General features: G+C 45.3%; 1 protein-coding gene across 4 annotated transcripts in view; it reads right to left on the bottom strand.

The window, feature by feature from the left end:
- ANKIB1 (ankyrin repeat and IBR domain containing 1) overlaps positions 1 to 17873 on the bottom strand; it is a 159389-nt gene that overhangs the window by 74016 nt on the left and 67500 nt on the right. For all 4 annotated transcript variants that reach the window (XM_084621477.1, XM_084621478.1, XM_084621476.1 and 1 more), the window contains exons 4-5: positions 13620 to 13802; positions 6529 to 6646 (exon numbers count right to left, since the gene is read on the bottom strand). In XM_084621477.1, the coding sequence (XP_084477603.1) occupies positions 6529 to 6646; positions 13620 to 13802 (301 nt within the window). The remainder of the gene's footprint in view (positions 1 to 6528; positions 6647 to 13619; positions 13803 to 17873) is intronic.

The raw sequence follows: 17873 nt of genomic DNA on the forward strand, positions 1-17873 counted from the left end.
ACCCCTGGAGCGGCGCTGCTATGGCATGGTATAAGGGGTGCTGTGTGCTCCCCCCAGCCTCAGTTCCTTCTTGCCAGACAACTCCGACAGTGGGGAAGGAGAGCAGGATGTGGAAAGGACATGAGCAACATATCTCGAAGAACACCAGTTATGGAAAAGGTACCTGTCTTTTCTTCAAGTGATTGTCTATGTGCATTCCACAACAGGTGATTCCAAGCTATATCTGTTGAAGGTGGGTAGGAGTTCACAGAAACTCGGGACGGAGCACTGCCCTGCCGAACCCGATGTCCTTACTAGTCTGGGAGATCACATAGTGTGAGATGAACGTGTGGCCCGAAGACCACGTGGCAGCTCTACAAACGTCCTGAATAGGGTCGTGAGCCAGAAAGGCGGCCGACGAGGCTTGCACCCTTGTTGAGTGCACTCTCACAATTGGTGGTGGGGGAACTCCCGCCATGTCATAACAAGTATGGATACAGGAAGTGATCCAGTTGGAGAGCTGCTGAGTGGAGATCGGCCTTTCATGCGTTCGGCTGTGGCAATGAACAGCTGCAAAGACTTCCTGAATGGTTTTGTCCATTCCAGGTAAAATGCCAGGGCCCATCTCACATCTAGCATGGGGAGGCGGCGCTCCTCATTAGACCTGTGGGGCTTGGGACAGAGCACTGGCAGGAAAATGTCCTGGCCCCTATGACAGGTGGAGACCACCTTAGGGAGGAAACGAAGGTGTGGGTGGAGCTGGACCGTATCCTTATGAAATACCATATACGGGGGTTCAACGGTCAGGGCCAGGAGCTCCAAGACCCTCCTAACAGACGTGATCACTACAAGAAAGGCTACTTTCCATGAGAGGTGGGACCAGAAGCATGTAGCAAGCGGCTCAAATGGAGGTCCTGTTAGCCTGGCCAGAACCAAGTTCAGGTCCCACTGCGGGACCGGGGGTCTAACATAATGAAAGAGGCGATCCAAGCTCTTAAGGAACCTACTGGTCATGTCATGAGAAAATACTGTGTGGCCTTGTACTGGCGGGTGGAAGGCCGATATGGCTGCCAGATGCACTTTAACGGACGAGGGGCTAGGCCTTGGGCTCTGAGACGAAGGAGGCAATCCAGTATAAACTGGTTCAGGGCAGCCCCTGGCGAGACACCCCGATCAGCGGCCCACTGGGAGAACCGAGACCATTTTGCCAGGTAGGCCTGATGCGTGGAGGGACTCCTGCTCTCCAGGAGGACATGCTGGATGCCCTCCGAGCAGGTCCTTTCCTCCTGGCCTAACCATTAAGCAATCACGCTGTGAGGTGGAGGGCTGCTAGGTTGTGGTGGAGGAGGCAACGCTGGTACTGAGAGAGAAGGTCCGGGTGGGTTGGCAGCGGCCACGGGGGCGCAACTGACAGGCTCGTGAGAGTCCCATACCAGTGCTGCCTGGGCCACGCCGGGGCGATCAGAAGGACGCGAGCCCTGTCTGTCTTGATCTTTTCCAGGTCTTTGCCGATCAGCATATAAAAGAAAAGGCATATAAAAGCTGACCCGATCAGGACAGAAGAAAGGAGTCGGAAATCGCACCCTTGCCCCAGGCATCCCCTGGAGCAAAACTGAGGGCACTGACGGTTCTGTCTGATTGTGACAGAACGACAGAACGAGTGCCCCACGTTCAGAAAAGCCTGTGTGCCACCTCCAGGCGCAGCGACCATTTGTGTTGGGAGGAGAAATCCCGGCTCAGCCGATCTGCCCGAGAGTTCCGGAAGCCTGGTAAGTGGTGGGCTTCCAAGTTGATATAGTGGGCTATACAGAAGTCCCACAGCCTGAGGGCTTCCTGGCAGAGAAGCGGGCCCCACCTTGCCTGTTGATGTAGAACATCGAGGCCGTGTTGTCCGTGAGAACCCCGACTACCCTGCCTGCAAGGCATGAGTGAAAGGCCACGCAGGCCAGACAGACCGCCCTTAGCTCTTTGATGTTTATGTGCAGGGCTAGTTCCTGCACGGACCACAGACCTTGGGTCTGGAGGTCTCCCACATGGGCTCCCCACCCCAAGTCCGACACATCAGACACCAACTCTACAGTTGGGGGTGGCTCCTGAACGTGACTCCTCGGAGCATGTTCCCCAGGGTGGACCACCAACTGAGGGAGGCTAGCACAGTTTTGGGCACAGTGAGGACTTTGTCCAGCCTGTCTCTGGACTGGGAGAATGTCGAGGCCAACCAGAGCTGAAGGGGCCGCATCCTGAGTCTGGTGTGACGAACCATGTACGTGCACCCTGACATATGACCCAGTAGTTGGAGGCATCACCTGGCGGTTGTCACAGGAAACCTCGTGATCACCTCTAGAAGGTCCCTCAAGGTGTCAAACCTATCCAGCGGGAGGGAGGCTCTGGCCGACGTCGCATCTGGAACCATGCCAATGAACTCTATTTGTTGCATCGGTACCAACGTGGATTTGGTGCTGTTTACCAGCAGTCCCAGTGTGGTGCATGTGTTATGTGGTCCTGTACCTGTGATCTGGAGCTGCCTTTGACCTGCCAGTCATCGAGGTAGGTAAAGATCTGGACCCCACTGACGCCTGAGGTAGGCCACTACCACAGACATACACTTTGTGAAGACTCTGCGTGCCGTTGAGAGGCCAAACGGGAAGACGGTAAACTGGTAGTGTTCCTGTCCTACTGTGAAGTGGAGGAAAAGCCTGTGGCCCTTGAATATGTGAATGTGGAGTATGCGTCCCGGAGACTGAGGGCTGCATACCAGTCTCAGGGATTCAGGAAGGGGATGATGGAGGCCGGAGAGACCATGCAGAACTTGAGTTTTACCATGTACTGATTCAGGCCTCGCAGGTCCAAGATGGGCCTGAGTCCCCCTCTTGCCTTCAGGATAAGGAAATAATGGGAGTAATACTCCTTGTATCTAAACTTTGCAGGCACCAACTCCATCGCTCCTAAGTGAAGGAGCTGCCTCACCTCTTCCTTGAGTAAGTTCTCGTGAAAGGGGTCCCTGAAGAGGGACGGGGAGGGAGGGTGGGTGGATGGGGTAGAGAGAAACTGGAGGGTATAGCCCCAGGAGATGGTGCTGAGGACCCATTGGTCTGAAGTCAGTAGTGTACCGCTACTGGTACTATGTAGACGGTTGGAGAAGGGTAGGTCAGGTGGATCTCTGGTACAGACTGGTAAGTCGTCCCCAGGCATCCCAACAAAACTGGCACTTACCCGCCTGCTTGCCCTTGGAGGGGCCAGGCTGGGGGCGCAAGCCGAGACTGCTACTGTGAGCGTTTCTTATAGTCCCTTGATTTTTTATAAGGGGGCTTGCATCTGGAGTGGGTGGCCTGGCTGCGGGTCCGCTGCAGTTCGAACTTGGTCTTGGCCGGGACCAGGACATAGAGACCAAGGGTCTTTAATGTCATGCGTGAGTCCTTGAGACCGTGTAACTTCATGTCTGTTTGTTCCGCAAACAGGGGCTTGCCATCGAAGGGGAGGTCCTGCAAAGAGCTCTGTGCCTCGCTGGAGAACCCGGACAGCAGGAGCCACTAGGCCCTTCTCATGGACACCGTAGAGGCCATAGTTCTTGCAGCCATGTCCGCAGGGTCCGAGGCTGCCTGAAGGGCTCTGGCAGTAGTGTGCCTTTCTCTACCAGGGCCTTATACTCCTTCCTATCATGCTCCTGGAGGGAGTCCACAAACTTTGGCATTGAGCCCCACAGGTTAAAGTCATATCTGCCCAGCAGGACTTGGTGGTTCTGGTGGTTTGCCACCCTCAGTTGGGAGCTCGAGGAAGAATAAAGCTTTCTACCAAACAAGTCTAGCCTCCTCGAGTCCTTATTCTTAGGGGTAGGAACGGGTTGGCCCTGACGCTCCTTATGGTTGACCGCCTCAACCACTAGGGAGTTGGGGTGGGGTGGGTATATACATATTCATGCCCCTTGGCAGGCACGAAATACTTTCGTTCTGCCCTCTTGGGAGATGGGGGGCAAGGAAGCTGGGGTCTGCCACAGGACATTTGAGATCTTTGCCACCCTTTCGTGGAGAGGGAGAGCCACCCTGTCTGGCACTGTAGCTGAGAGGACATTGAAGAGGGAGTCCGAAGGCTCCTCCACCTCCTCAGCCTGTAGATTGAGGCTTGAAGCCACCCTTTTCAACAGCTCTTGGTGGGCTTGTGTGTCCTCCTGGGGATTGCCTCACCGTGATTGCTTCATCAGGGGAGGATGAGGATGTGGGCATGGTACTCTGCGTCCCCACCGTGCCACAGATCCCAAAGCTTGGTTCTCTTCTGAGCGCAGGGCTGGGGAAGAGTGCTCTGCTGACCCCTTCCTGGGGGCTAAGAGAGGGAGGCTGATGGCTTTTCTGAGGCTCTGGCCACCAAGCAAGCCACCACCGGGGGCTGCGTCAGGACCCCTGGGGCCCATTGGTACCAGGACGCTGGCCAGGGAGGCCGGTGCCACTGCACCTGCTGTGGCACCATCGGAGCAGGCTGCCCCACCGGACTCACCTGTTCACTGACTGTCGACTCCGAAGGAGGCCGGGATGACATACGATCGACCGCTATCCTGGGATGGGGACGAATAAAGGCGCTGCGAGCAGTGCGGGACTTGAGACCGTGATTCTGGTGTGGAGGAGCAGGAGTATGGTCTGTAACAGCTGCTCCGTGAATGGCTCCGTCGGGCAGTTCCGTGACTGCCAGTTGCCGGTGATCTACGCCTGTGGCTGTGGGAGCAGTGCCGTGTCAGGGACCTCGACTGGGACGAAGAGCGTGAGCAGCTTCTACGTTGGTACCGCAAGGGGCTATGATGGCTTCTCAGAGTAGGTGACCTCCGGTGCCGTCTCTCTCAGTCCCGGCAGAGCCAGCTCTGACTGCTAGGACTGCGTTCCCTCGAAGTGGAGCAGTACCTGGATCCCCTGCTGCTTGGCACCCAGCCAGACAACCTGGTGGAGGTCGATGGGGACCGGTGCAGGCTGCCAGCGGGACAGTCACTGAGTGGAGAACTATGTCGGAAACCTTCCCTTGACCGTGAACTGAACTGTCCAGGCGGCGACTGTGGCAATCCGAGCACTGGCTTGTCTCTGGACCAGGGAGCCACTGGGGTTGGTGCAACAGGTACCAGTAGAGACATTACGTCTCAAGCCCCCTGCAGGGCCTCCGGCATGGAGGGCACCCGTATGTGGCCACTGGCGTCCAGGGAGGTTGTCCTGGAGTGGGCTGGGCTACTCCGCTCAACTTGAGTCGGAGGCCGTGAGGTTGATGAGGATTGAGAGCTGCCCAACGCGGGTCTAGTCTCGCCCCCAACCTTGCCCCAGAGCCTTGACAGAGAAGATCTCTTCTTTGTCTTCTTAGAGTGTCCCGTGGATGGCGAGCGGTGCTGGTTGGTTGAAGACACCACTGGGTCACCGCGCACCGATGCCATGGTGCTCGGTGCCGACTCGGAGCAGCGCAGCGGTGTCGGGGTCAGGGCTGATTCCATCAAGATGGCTTGGAGCTGTATGTCCCGCTCCTTTGTGGTCCCAGGCTTAAAAGATCTGCAAATTTTGCAGCGGTCGCTGAGGTAGGTTTCCCCCCAGACAGCATAAACAGTCAGTGTGCGAAACACTTACTGGCATAGGCCATTTACAAGTGTCGCATGATTTAAAGCGCGGAACATGCCCCAACTCGGGCACGCTTTTCTATTCTAACTATACTCTTTTTCTTTTTTTTTCTTTTTTAAAACTACAGGTACTAACTAACTACGAATTAAACAACAATCCCACAGGGAAAGCTACAGCAGAAAGCTGGAGCACAGCAGTTCCGAAGCACCTTCACTAACGGCAAGAAGGAACTGAGAGTTGGGGGAGCGTGCAGTGCCCCTTACGCTGTGCCATAGCGGTGCCACTCCAAGGGTCACTAGGGGCGCTCCCCTATAGGAAAAACTTCCGGCACCGGTGCACGTGGCGAGCACGCATACCTATTGTGGAATGCACATGAGCAATCACTTGAAGAAGAATCTGGTTACATCCTTTAGATGCAAAGAGAACATTCTTGTATTACCTGGACAGAACTAAGAATATAAGGACTTCTCTTAAGCTGTTTATTTTGTATATCGACACCTCTAAGGGTCAGGCCATTTCAGCGCAATGTCTCTCAGACGGATCTGACCATGTATTGGGGAATATTATAGAAAAGCTTCACTCTCTTCTCCTATTCCTTTTAGAGCCCATTCTCCTAGAGTGGTTGCTATATCCCTCTTGCTGGGCTGCTACATGAAGTCCAATTCACACCTTTACAAGACATTATGCATAGTATCTGCCATCCAAGTCGGAAGCACAGCCTGGCAGAGCGGTGCTTCAGCCATTGTTTAATTAGGTCTCTACTCCCTCCTTCCACTGTATGATACTGCTTGGCAAACTATCCCAAGAGTGGGAATGTACTCGAAAAAGAATACACATTTTGTTAATAATTATTTTCTCTTTTTCTTTCAATTATAGCTAGGAAAAAAAGAAAAAAAACCCATGAACATGACTTTTATTTTGCTGAGACAATTTCTAAAACTGTCTGAATACTTTATTAGTTTTTGATTACCATGTGCCCGAAGAAGAGCTTCTGCAGTAAACAGTGGGGCCTGAAGCATGTCTGCAGATTCCACTATCAGCATATCCTTTAGCCTTCGCAAATCCTGAAGTCTTAGTCCCTCATATGGCTTTGAAAAGAAAAAAAGACAGGTTAGCTCTTCAGAAGTAGAGATTTTCCAGTGAACCAATAATTTTGCATTAAACTGGCAACAACAATTTAAACATTTCTACTACCTAACAATTCTCTCAAACTGCAGATGGAGAGACTACTCTCTTGATAGGTTAGTTGGAGAAGAATTCTTTAGTTTGACGCATGACTGTGCAGATTGACAACTATATCAAATTCTATGAAGACACAGTAATCTGGTGATGTTTATTTATAGTGCATCAACTTTACGCATTTCAAAGCCAAAAGAAGCTATATCTACAGTTCTCTGATATTTCTAGAGTTCAGTCATTGAGACGGTCTCAATCTACGTCAAATGATTAAAAAAAGAAAAGAATCTAAATTACTAGGTTTGCATGGAACCCAGCTGGTGATATGGATGAAGACAGGAAATCCAATAATTTTTATTGGAAAAGTTAACTCATTAGGTAGCCAGTAGAATTCTGGAGCTGTTCAAAATCTATTCCTGAGGGATGGATAAGAAAAGAATGCTAGATCCAGGATTATCTGAAGTAAGATATTACTTGGCCTGGCAAAAATGCAAACACAGGTAGCAGCTGGATTACTTTTTACTGACCTCATATGTTTGAAGGCCATTACCTTGGCATTATCTTGGGGACAGAAATGCTGAAGACTTGGATAGAAAGAAAGGGAAGGTATAATTGGCTGGTGTCAGACTGCAGGTCACGTGAGGCAGCACGCACCTAGTAAGAAGTGGGAATGGAGGTAATTGATTGTTTGATTGGTCTGAGCATACAGCTATAGGTGGCTGATCCATTGCAAGTACAGAAGTTCAACTGTGCAGTTTGGGCAGCAGTGGCAATGGACTTCACCACCTTAAGTGGTGAGAACCAGTTTCAATCCCCCTGCTAGTTTCAGGGTGGCATCTTCTCTTACAGTGTTAGCAATAGGGTCAGGTGGAAAGGCAAAAAGGCAGCAACTCTGAGGTCACAGTCCAGCTCCTATGGCCAAGATATGAGAGCTGCATCCTTACTCCTTAAAAATAACACAGGAAAAAATAAAGTCTTTATATGCCCATGCAGACACCATCCAGGAGAGAAGGAAGGGACCAAAAAATGAAAAATTGGCTTTTTAATAGTTTTTTATAATTCACATTTACACTACAGTAAACAAAAGAGTCCATCTCATACACTGGACATCCACAATAAACCCTCAAAAAATACATCTAATAAACAAACTCCAGTAATTACGTACAAGCAGTAGGATCCATCAGCAACATAAACTAGCCTCAATTGATGATAGAGCCTACTCTCCTTATTGGTACTGGCCAATTCCCCAGACTAGTGTAAACAGAAGAAATGGACCCAGAGCCCTGCTTCTTCTTTGCCCTCTTTGGGAAAGCATGATGGAAGTGGTTCCTGCATTTCCTTATGTGGGCTGCACAAACCGGGGAGAGTTTCCTTGTGCCTTCCTGTTGGTGCACACCTATGGAAGGACTAAGAACATTCTGATCCTTAGTGGTCCCTGCTAGAGTAAATCTGGGTCGTTTGCTTGACAGCATTCTGGAATTTGACTGACCTATTTAATTTCTTACTAAAGAGATAACTTATGAAAACACGTCAAATTGACAGGCTTACAAACAGCTGGGTGCTCAAGTGATTACATTTGCATGGATATGCTCTAAAAAAATTGGGACAATGACTAAACTCTCTAGACTTTATCTGAACTGTAGTTTGAATTATCATTGAAAGAATATAAATTAGCTTCATCAGCATGACAATCACCACCTTTTAAATCTATAAGGGAAAGGTATTTCTTAATGATATCTGAAACAAGTGTATATTAAAGGAACTAACATTTTAATCTGAAGTGCACAATTGTTCTAAATTATGTTTAATTGGCTGTTTCTAGGTTGAACACTGGCACTTCTCTCTCTTGAGTAGTAAGTGTTATACTATCTCTGTTGGAACGCTCCACACAAGCCCCAGAAAGGATTTTTAGATTCTCTGGTTTTAAGAATTTTTAATTTGCTCTTTAAAGATGTGGGAAATATTCCTTATGACCGTGTTTTAAAAATACATATATTTTGTTCACAAAGTAATACGTTATTCCATAAAAAAACATTAAGGAGACAAAGTTAAGCAGTCAGAAGTCTGGAAATGGTAACTAATGTTGCACACACAGAAAATTTTTAATATGTCCTCTTCGGCAAGACAATATGTTCTTTAATTATATGAACATGTACTGTTTCTCAGCGTAATTCAAACAATTTTTTCTTTGACCTCAGATATATGTGTAGCTCATATCTGAATAACTCATATCGGCCCAGATCAAAAGCATATTGAAGTCAATGGCAAGACTCCCACGATTACAATGAATGTTGGATCAAACCTTAAGTGCACAGAAGAAATCCTTCAACTCATTCCATCTGCAGAAGCCCTTAGATTAGAACTGAGGTTTGTATTGAAAAACTTGCCCTTTGTGTTTAACAAAGAGATCTCCAGATCTTTAAACTATACTGTAAGTTTAACACCTTAACACTATAATTCACAGTATATAAACTATGGAAAACAGTAACTTAGGGATGTTCTATGTTCTGTCACTTCTTCAACCCATGGAATAACAGTTTTCCACTATCTTCAATTCTTGTAATATTTTCTATATACTCCTCTTTTTACATACACACACATCTGAGCACACACACACATACCTTCCTTTTATTTTACCTCTAACATTCTGAGCCAGATACAAAAAGCAAAGATACCATCAATTCTTTTATTATCAAATTGCTATTTGAAACTATGTTAAAGTGTTTATTAATATCTTAGTATTTGCATAGAGGTTTTATTTTATCAGTTCATTTAATGTTAAAGTGATTTTTCTATTTTTAATATACTGTTAAAAATTGAGAAGACAAAACAATTCCTTTTTGTGCAATTAAGATGGTAACCAAGTGATGCCAAAATTTACTTTATGTATCATCCTTTTTGTAAATTGGGGCTATATATTTTCAAAAATTATCTGACACTGCCTCTACCACTCACGTGCACATATGTAATATATAAATTTGGAGACACTAAAGCCCGCTGTACTTTTGTTTTCTCTTCCTATTTAAAAAGGCTATTTCTATCTCCATGTACTAATTTTAAGTGGGTTATTTTAAGAGTGCAAACATCTTTCACTTTCTTAAATATGAACACTAAAGTTATGCTTATACTACTTTCTAAATGGCTTTCAATTGGAACTGAACAGATCCTTTCCAAATATAAATTAAATATCTGAAGAAAATGATTGTTTTGTTATTGTGCAATATAATGCTCTGTGTGTCTGGCACAGAACTAAACCTGGACTGGATGATCTGCTCTGAATTTCTGCTTTTTCCCAGGTGTTCCTTAGCATGTACTGAATACATTGCAGCATGGGGTTAAAATGAAAGTGCCTTTTACCTCCTGGGGCTACACTGCAAAGATGAACCTACTTCTATTTTAGGAATAAGCAGAGAACCAGAGAACTATGAATGTGAAGCCATCAAAATCGATGCAAAAATAATTAGTTAAAAAGATTAAATTACAGTGTATATTATTTGGGTTACTGCTAGCCTAACTTCACCTTTAATACATTTTGAGAGAGAAATATTTCTTATATTCTTACACATTATACGTATAGGCAATGTTTGCTCAAATTCTTTTATTGTGAGTTGTTTCAATTAATGAAATAAAAATACAAAATTAGAGGCAAGGGAAATCTTTTGGAATTTTCCCCTGACCTGATTTCTATTTAAAAAACCAACACAGACATAACCCATTTTGATGCTTTTTGTTTCACCTAATCATAAGGATAAAAGAATAGACTCTGGTCATAAAGTTTTGTGTCTCGGTGTTTTACACAGAGCCATAGTTCTTAAGTTTATATCTTGTTTTGTAAATGTTTAATATTCCTATGCTTCGATATTGTGTTATGTAGGAACATATTTAATTAAACTATTATGACCTTGCATTTGCTATACATTTTTTAATTGCAAACTCAGATTTAATCATTAAAGGTTCCCAAGATCTGTTAAAAAGACAAAATTAAAACAGAAGTGTCTCTTCAGAAGAATGTGCATTTCAACCAGTACCAATGGAAAACAAGATTCTAGAATGAACTCATGTTAAACAATTATTTTCATCAGAAACAGTTAAATAGGAAATATTCTTGAGAAAAATATTCAAAGTAAGGAAACACTTGCAAAAGTTGTAGAGTCACTACTGACTCCCATCTTATTTAAAGGTGGAAAGCTTTTGTTCTGCCCCACAGCAATTAGAAATTATACATTCTTATGACTTTAAGCTTTGCAAATTGTTTATTTTCTTCATTGCAAATGGTTCAATTCTAAATGTAAGCATTCCTTATAATTCCTTGATGACATCTGAATAGGAACAATGACATGAATTGGCTACAACCATTTGAAATTAAGATATTGTTACTATAATGCAAGAACACTTAACTCTGTCCACAGGCGATGGCAATAGGAACTGGGAATATAACAGTACCTTTCTGCCTTCTCAAAAAGAAAAGGAGTACTTGTGGCACCTTAGAGACTAACCAATTTATTTGAGCATAAGCTTTCGTGAGCTACAGCTCACTTCATCGGATGCAAGTTTATGCTCAAATAAATTGGTTAGTCTCTAAGGTGCCACAAGTACTCCTTTTCTTTTTGCGAATACAGACTAACACGGCTGTTACTCTGATTTCTGCTTTCTGTCCGCCTCTGCCAGCCAGCAGCAAGTACTCCTTTGCATCAAAGATGCTGCACAGATCTCAGTGCAGGTCCACTGGACTGTATGCATAAGAGTGCAGATTTCAAGTTGTGCTGGGCACAGATAAAATGGCAGGATTGGTTAGGGAGGGTTAAGATACTGTTGTACTCCCAGTTTTATTGCCATCTTCATCCAGGCAGGTTGCGTGGAAAGTGTCACCTTAACACTATAATTCACGGTTTTCCATAGTTTATATTTTGTTTTTTTCCAGAAATGCTAACCTTCTTGTAAGAGATATGCAAATGGATTTTAAGTTTGTGAATGGGTTGCTTACAGATCTTCTCACTCATTGAGCCCTTCCTTGAGGAGGCTGAGCCAGAGCCTGAGCCAGCACTGATCTTGAGTCTGAGCAATTTCCCTAAACCTCTGGTCTCAGTGTTGTGCACTTGTGGCCTGAGCTAAGAAAGCCTGCTTATCCTCAGCTTCCACTCAGAGCTGAGTGCTTGTGGCATACACGGAGCAAGTCTATTCCTAACTGCCTAATGTAGTTTCAGCACTGTGTGTTTGTGGCATGCATGGAGCATTCCTGTTTTCAGTTACCACTTCAGTTCCTGTGCTGTGTGCCTGCTTCTGGAGCACTTAGAAAAACAAAAGCAGACCATCTGGGGAAAGGATTTTATTTTGGGAATTCTTGGCCAGATGATCCTTAATTTGCAACCCACAATCTATTTTGGACTCTGATGTGGCATAGCTATTTTCAAGGCAATCTACTTACACTCATGTATTTTAGAACACTTTGAAAAGAAATACGTAGGGGAGCTGTATCATTGGAATGCTCAGACCAAATAATCCCAATTTTTCACCAGTGTCTTTACGCTGGTCTCTCTCTTGGCAAAGAAATTTCCAGGCCAATCAGGCTCTGCATGTGCATTCTAGAGCATTTTGATAGTTAAAAGTAGGTCACGAGTGGGCCTTTATATTAGAAACTCCCTGACTAAATGATCTTACAAAGTCTACTCTGGATCTTGATGTAGCATAGCTATTTCCAAGGCAATCTGCTTATGCACGTGCATTTTGAAGCATTTTGAAAAATAAAAGCCTGTCATTTTGGAAACCTGAGATCAAATTACGCAAATTTACCCCACAAACTGCATCCAAGGTCTTCAACTGGCATACCAAATTCCACGTTGATCTGACTTAGCCTGTGAATTTTAGAACTCTTTTGAAGAAGTGCCGTGAAACTGGCATGGTGTTCCACCCTTGCAGCTTTGCCTGTACTCCTTATCTTCCTCTCGTCAGTGATACATGGAACCACACTACAATCAACTCATTCTGGGAGAGAAGGGGTGTGTGTGTGTGTGTGTGTGTGTGTGTGTGTGATAAATCCCTTAATCAAGCCACTCCAAGACTGCACTACTACCTCTTACCTGGGTCTCTCCACTGACAATCCAATGTTCAAACTGAACCAGCTGATGTGCATTTTAGAGCACTTTATTAAAAAGCAGGTCATGATTGGAAAGCAATTAAAATGGGAACCCCCCCCTAACCAAAACATACCTAATTTACTCCAAAAACAAATTTTAATCTGATCTGAATGCGCCTATGAATTCTAGAGCACTTTTAAAAATGGACATGAAAATTACATGCTCTCCTGCTTTTGTACAAGATCTGGTTTGCAGCAGTTCCAGGCACAACCCTCTAGACCCAGAAAGAAAAATTAATATATTTTGAAATATTTCACTTTGCAGCTGCTTCTTGGTGGTATTCACTAGTTGAGATTAGAGGAAACATGCTGTGAATCCTTCTTCTATTTCCCCACCTCATCTTTGGGCAGAAAATCATAAGAAATTGAAAATTTTAGAAGTTGATCATTTTTGGAAGAGCTTTATCTCCCAACTTACTTGACCAAATGACTCCAAATTTGCACCACTAACTCTACCCCTAGCTTTAATGTGGCACAGCAATTTTCCAAGACAACCTGCATTGCGTATGTAATTTAGAGCTTTCTGAAATACTGGGAACAGAAAGCTCTCTTCTTAACTATGGACTCACTACTGCTCTTCCGCAGTGTGCTTAACTTTAAACGTGTGTGTAGTGCCACTGAAGTCCGTGGATCTAAAAGTGTGCCCAGAGTTAAACTCATGCTTAAGATATTTTTGCCTCTATCACCAAGTGTTGCTACATACACAGATTTATAAAACCATAAAGTACACACAATTAAAAGTTTCACTGCACCTGTCTTTTGTCTAAAGCAGCATATTCAGCTTCAATGCTTTCAGCTTCAGGATCCCGTGAGAATACCATTTGAGATTCCAGGCTGAGGGCCAAGTCTTTATGGTGCTGCTTCTCAGCACAGTCACAGGGAGTATCTTTATTTTCATTTTCTGCAAACAAGTCTCCACCATGTTTTACCAGAAGCTAAAAGCAAAAATCAAAAGTCAACACCTATGAATTACTGACTCTAAAAGATGTCTAACATTAATAAACAGGGATCAAATATAGACTAGTATGTAAAGTATACAAAAGGAAGCTTGCATAATTGCAAAGGGATTACAGAACACATTCTTTATTAAAAAAATAAAGTTCAAACATGTTACAGAATGATTTCTATTCATTTTGACTTGTACCTGGGCATCAAGTGTGTCTTGGTTAGCCAGCTGTACTGCAATTTAATTTTTAAATTAGCACCTAATCACATCAGCAATTGGTAAATAAGCCCCACTCCACTTCTTGAAATTTTATAATGCAGCTTTTGTAAAATGCCTGTCACAAATCAAATTCAGAGAAAACTGATTAGCTTTGAAGTGGTGATAAAATGTTGTTTTACCCTTCAAACCTGAAGAATGGTAGTATTTATCCGAAGAAACCTAAGGGGCTGGAAAATTAATCAAGATTACATTCTCTAGCTCTGCCCTTGCATGAGCTCTCCACCCCCTTACACTCCTCACTGCCTTCTCTCCAAAAGCATCACCAGATCCCAACATCTTCTCAATGGGAAACAAACCTTACAAATTCCCTAGATTACCTCCCCTATTAGTCACTTCTTCAGCATGGCATCAATTTTGGCTAAATATCAAAAAATCCACACCTCCATTTACCTTCCTCTGATGCTTTCATGCATCAGGTGGGCAGGGTAGGACCCAGCACTTAAGAGATCTGTGACACAGTCGGAGTGCAGACAATGGGATGGTGGGTTCCCCGTCCTGGGAGGCAGGTTGCATTGGCACTGACTATCACACATGAGTCACAATACAATTATTTTTCTAAGGGTATGGCTACACTACGAAATTAGGTCGATTTTATAGAAGTCGATTTTTAGAAATCAATTTTATACAGTCGATAGTGTATGTCACCACTAAGCGCATTAAGTCGGCGGAGTGCGTCCTCAATACCTTGGCTAGCATTGACTTACGGAGAGGTATACCGTGGGAAGCTATCCCACAGTTCTCGCAGTCTCTGCTGCCCATTGGAATTCTGGGTTAAGCTCCCAGTGCCTGATGGGGCAAAAACGTTGTTGCGGGTGGTTTTGGGTACATATAGTCAGTTGCCCCTTCCTCCTTCCCTCCCTCCCTCCGTGAAAGCAAAGGCAGACAATCGTTTTGCGCCTTTTTTCCTGGGTTACTCGAGCAGATGCCATACCATGGCAAGCACGGAGCCTGCTCAGCTCACCGCTGCTGTTGTGAGCATTGTAAACACCTCGCTCATTATCCTGGAGTATGCGCAGAACCGGGCTAAGAGACGCCAGCACGAGGACGATTGTGATGAGGACATGGACACAGACATTCCTGAAAGCACGGGCTGCGGCAATTGAGACATCATGGTGGCAGTGGGGCTGGTTGATACAGTGCAACACCAATTCTGGGCCCGCAAACAAGCACAGACTGGTGGGACCGCACAGTGTTGAGAGTATGGGATGATTCACAGTCGCTGTGAAACTTTTGCATGCATAAGACCACTTTCCTTGAACTTTGTGAGTTGCTTTCCCCCACCCTGAAGCGCAGGAATACCAAGATGAGAGCTGCCCTGACAGCTGAGAAGCGAGTGGCAATAGCCCTGTGGAAGCTTGCAACACCTGACTGCTACTAGTCAGTCGGGAATGAATCTGGAGTGGGCAAGTCTACTGCGAGGACTGCTGTGATCCAAGTAGCCAGTGCAATCACTGGATGTTCTGTTATCAAGTGTAGTAACTCTGGGAAATGTGCAGGTCATACTGACGGCTTTGCTGCAATGGGGTTCCCTAAATGTAATGGGGCGACAAACGGAATGCATATCCCTATCTTGGCACCGGACCACCTTGCCAACCAGTACATAAACCGCAAGGGGTACTTCTCAAGGTGCTGCAAGCACTGGTGGATCACAAGGGATGTTTCACTGACATCAACATGGGATGGCTGGGAAAGGTGCATGACGCTTGAATCTTTAGGAACTCTGGGCTGTTCGAGCAGTTGCAAGAAGGGACTTACTTCCCAGACCAGAAAATTACCGTTGGGGATGTTGAAATGTCAATAGTTATCCTTGGGAACCCAGCCTACCCCTTAATGCCATGGCTCATGAATCCATACAGAGGCAGCCTGGACAGTAGTAAGGAGCAGTTCAACTATAGGATGAGCAAGTACAGAATGGTGGTAGAATGTGCCTTTGGACATTTAAAAGCTTGCTGGCGCAGTTTACTGACTAAGTTAGACCTCAGCGTAACCAACATTCCCATTGTTATTGCTGCTTGCTGTGTGCTCCATACTATCTGTGAGAATAAGGGGAAGACGTTTATGGCGGGGTGGGAGGTTGAGGCAAATCGCCTGGCAGACGATTTTTGAGCAGCCAGACACCGGGGCAATTAGAAGAGCACAGCTAGGCGCACTGTGCATCAGAGGCTTTGAAAACCAGTTTCATGACTGATCAGGCTACAGTGTGACAGTTGTGTGTGTGTCTCCTTGCTGCAAACCCGTCCCTTTGTTGATTTTAATTTCCTGTAAGCCAACCACCCTCTCCGCTTCCATCACAGCTGGCAAAGGAAATAGTGTAACTATTGTTTTGAAACCATGCATTCATTCTTTATTAATTCAAAACAAGTGAGATAACTGACAAGGTAGCCTGCGTGTGGTGGGATGCGGGAGGAGGGAAGGACAAGGCCACATTGCTTACTGTAGCCACACTACAAATCAAAACTGTTTGAATGACAGCCTTCTGTTGCTTGGGCCATCCTCTGGAGTGGAGTGGCTGGGCACCTGGAGCTTCCCCCGCCCCGCGTTCTTGGGCGCCTGGGTGAGGAGGATATGGAACTTAGGGAGAAGGGCAGGCAGTTATACAATGGGGATCTGTGCTCTTGTTGGCTTTCCTGCAGTTCCAACAGATGCTTCATCATGTCAGTTTGCTCCCCCATCTGTCATATGTTCTTTGTTCTCTCATCTTCTTCTCCAGGGGAGAAGTGCATGCAATGGAGTATCTTGTTTTGGTAGGGTCATAGATGGTTTTTATTTTAAATGTGTGTGTTATGTATCTATGTTAGACATGGCAAGGTTAATGAAAGGCGCCTTGCATTTGGAACAAAGGTGCTGAGGTTTGTAAGAATTCCTGGGCCAGTTCATGTTAGGCTCAGGCTGGCCCCTGATAAAGTTCTGCTCAAAGCCAAGCTTTAATCAAGTAAACACATTTTCAAGAAATAAGAGATTTAATCCTCCTTATTTGATAGATTGCAATTAAAAGCTCCAGCCAGGCTATCAATATTTCCCATAGTAATAGTCTTGCTAGGGTTGTCTTCTGTTTACATTTTATTTTTGATGGATATTTTTCTTTATTTTTAATCACATGCCTACTAGTTTGTTTTTGTTAAGGCATTTGTAAATGGAGGTTGTAAAACTTACTTGTAACTGGAAGTTCTTTGAGATGTGTGGTCCCTATCTGTATTCACACGTGGGTATGCATGGGTGCCAGACTGGAGATTAACAAGCAGCATCAATTGGCTTTCACATGCACAGTTGCTCTTCTCATGCTCCAGACCAAAGGTATAAGAGCCAATGTGGGCTAACTCCTCTCCAGTTCCTCTTCTTACAGCAAATCCAATATGATCCAAGGCAGAGGGGACAGAGAGCATATAGTGGAATACAGACAGGGACCACACATCATGAAGAACTTCCACTTATTCTTTGAGCGCTGGTCCATAAGTCTATTCCACACGTCGGTAACTGACAAGCAGTACTCAGATCAGAGGTTGATGTGAAGATGCCAGCAACAAAGATGTTTGAAGAACTGCAGTCCCCATTACTGCATCCACAGTGGAGGCCTGAACTAGCACATAATATTTTGTGAACATGTGAATAGAACTCCAGGTTGTTGCTCTGAATATGTCTAGTACAAGTACCTCCTGTAGAGATACTGTAGAAGTAGCTTGTGCTCTTGGGGGAGGGACATATGCTAATTGGTAGCACAAAATGATCCAACCAAAGTCCATTTAGGGATTCTCTGAGAAGATATTGCTTGTCTTTGCAACCT

The sequence above is a fragment of the Lepidochelys olivacea genome, assembly GCF_965140295.1.
Source record: "Lepidochelys olivacea isolate rLepOli2 genome assembly, chromosome: 2".
Classification (NCBI taxonomy): domain Eukaryota; kingdom Metazoa; phylum Chordata; order Testudines; family Cheloniidae; genus Lepidochelys; species Lepidochelys olivacea.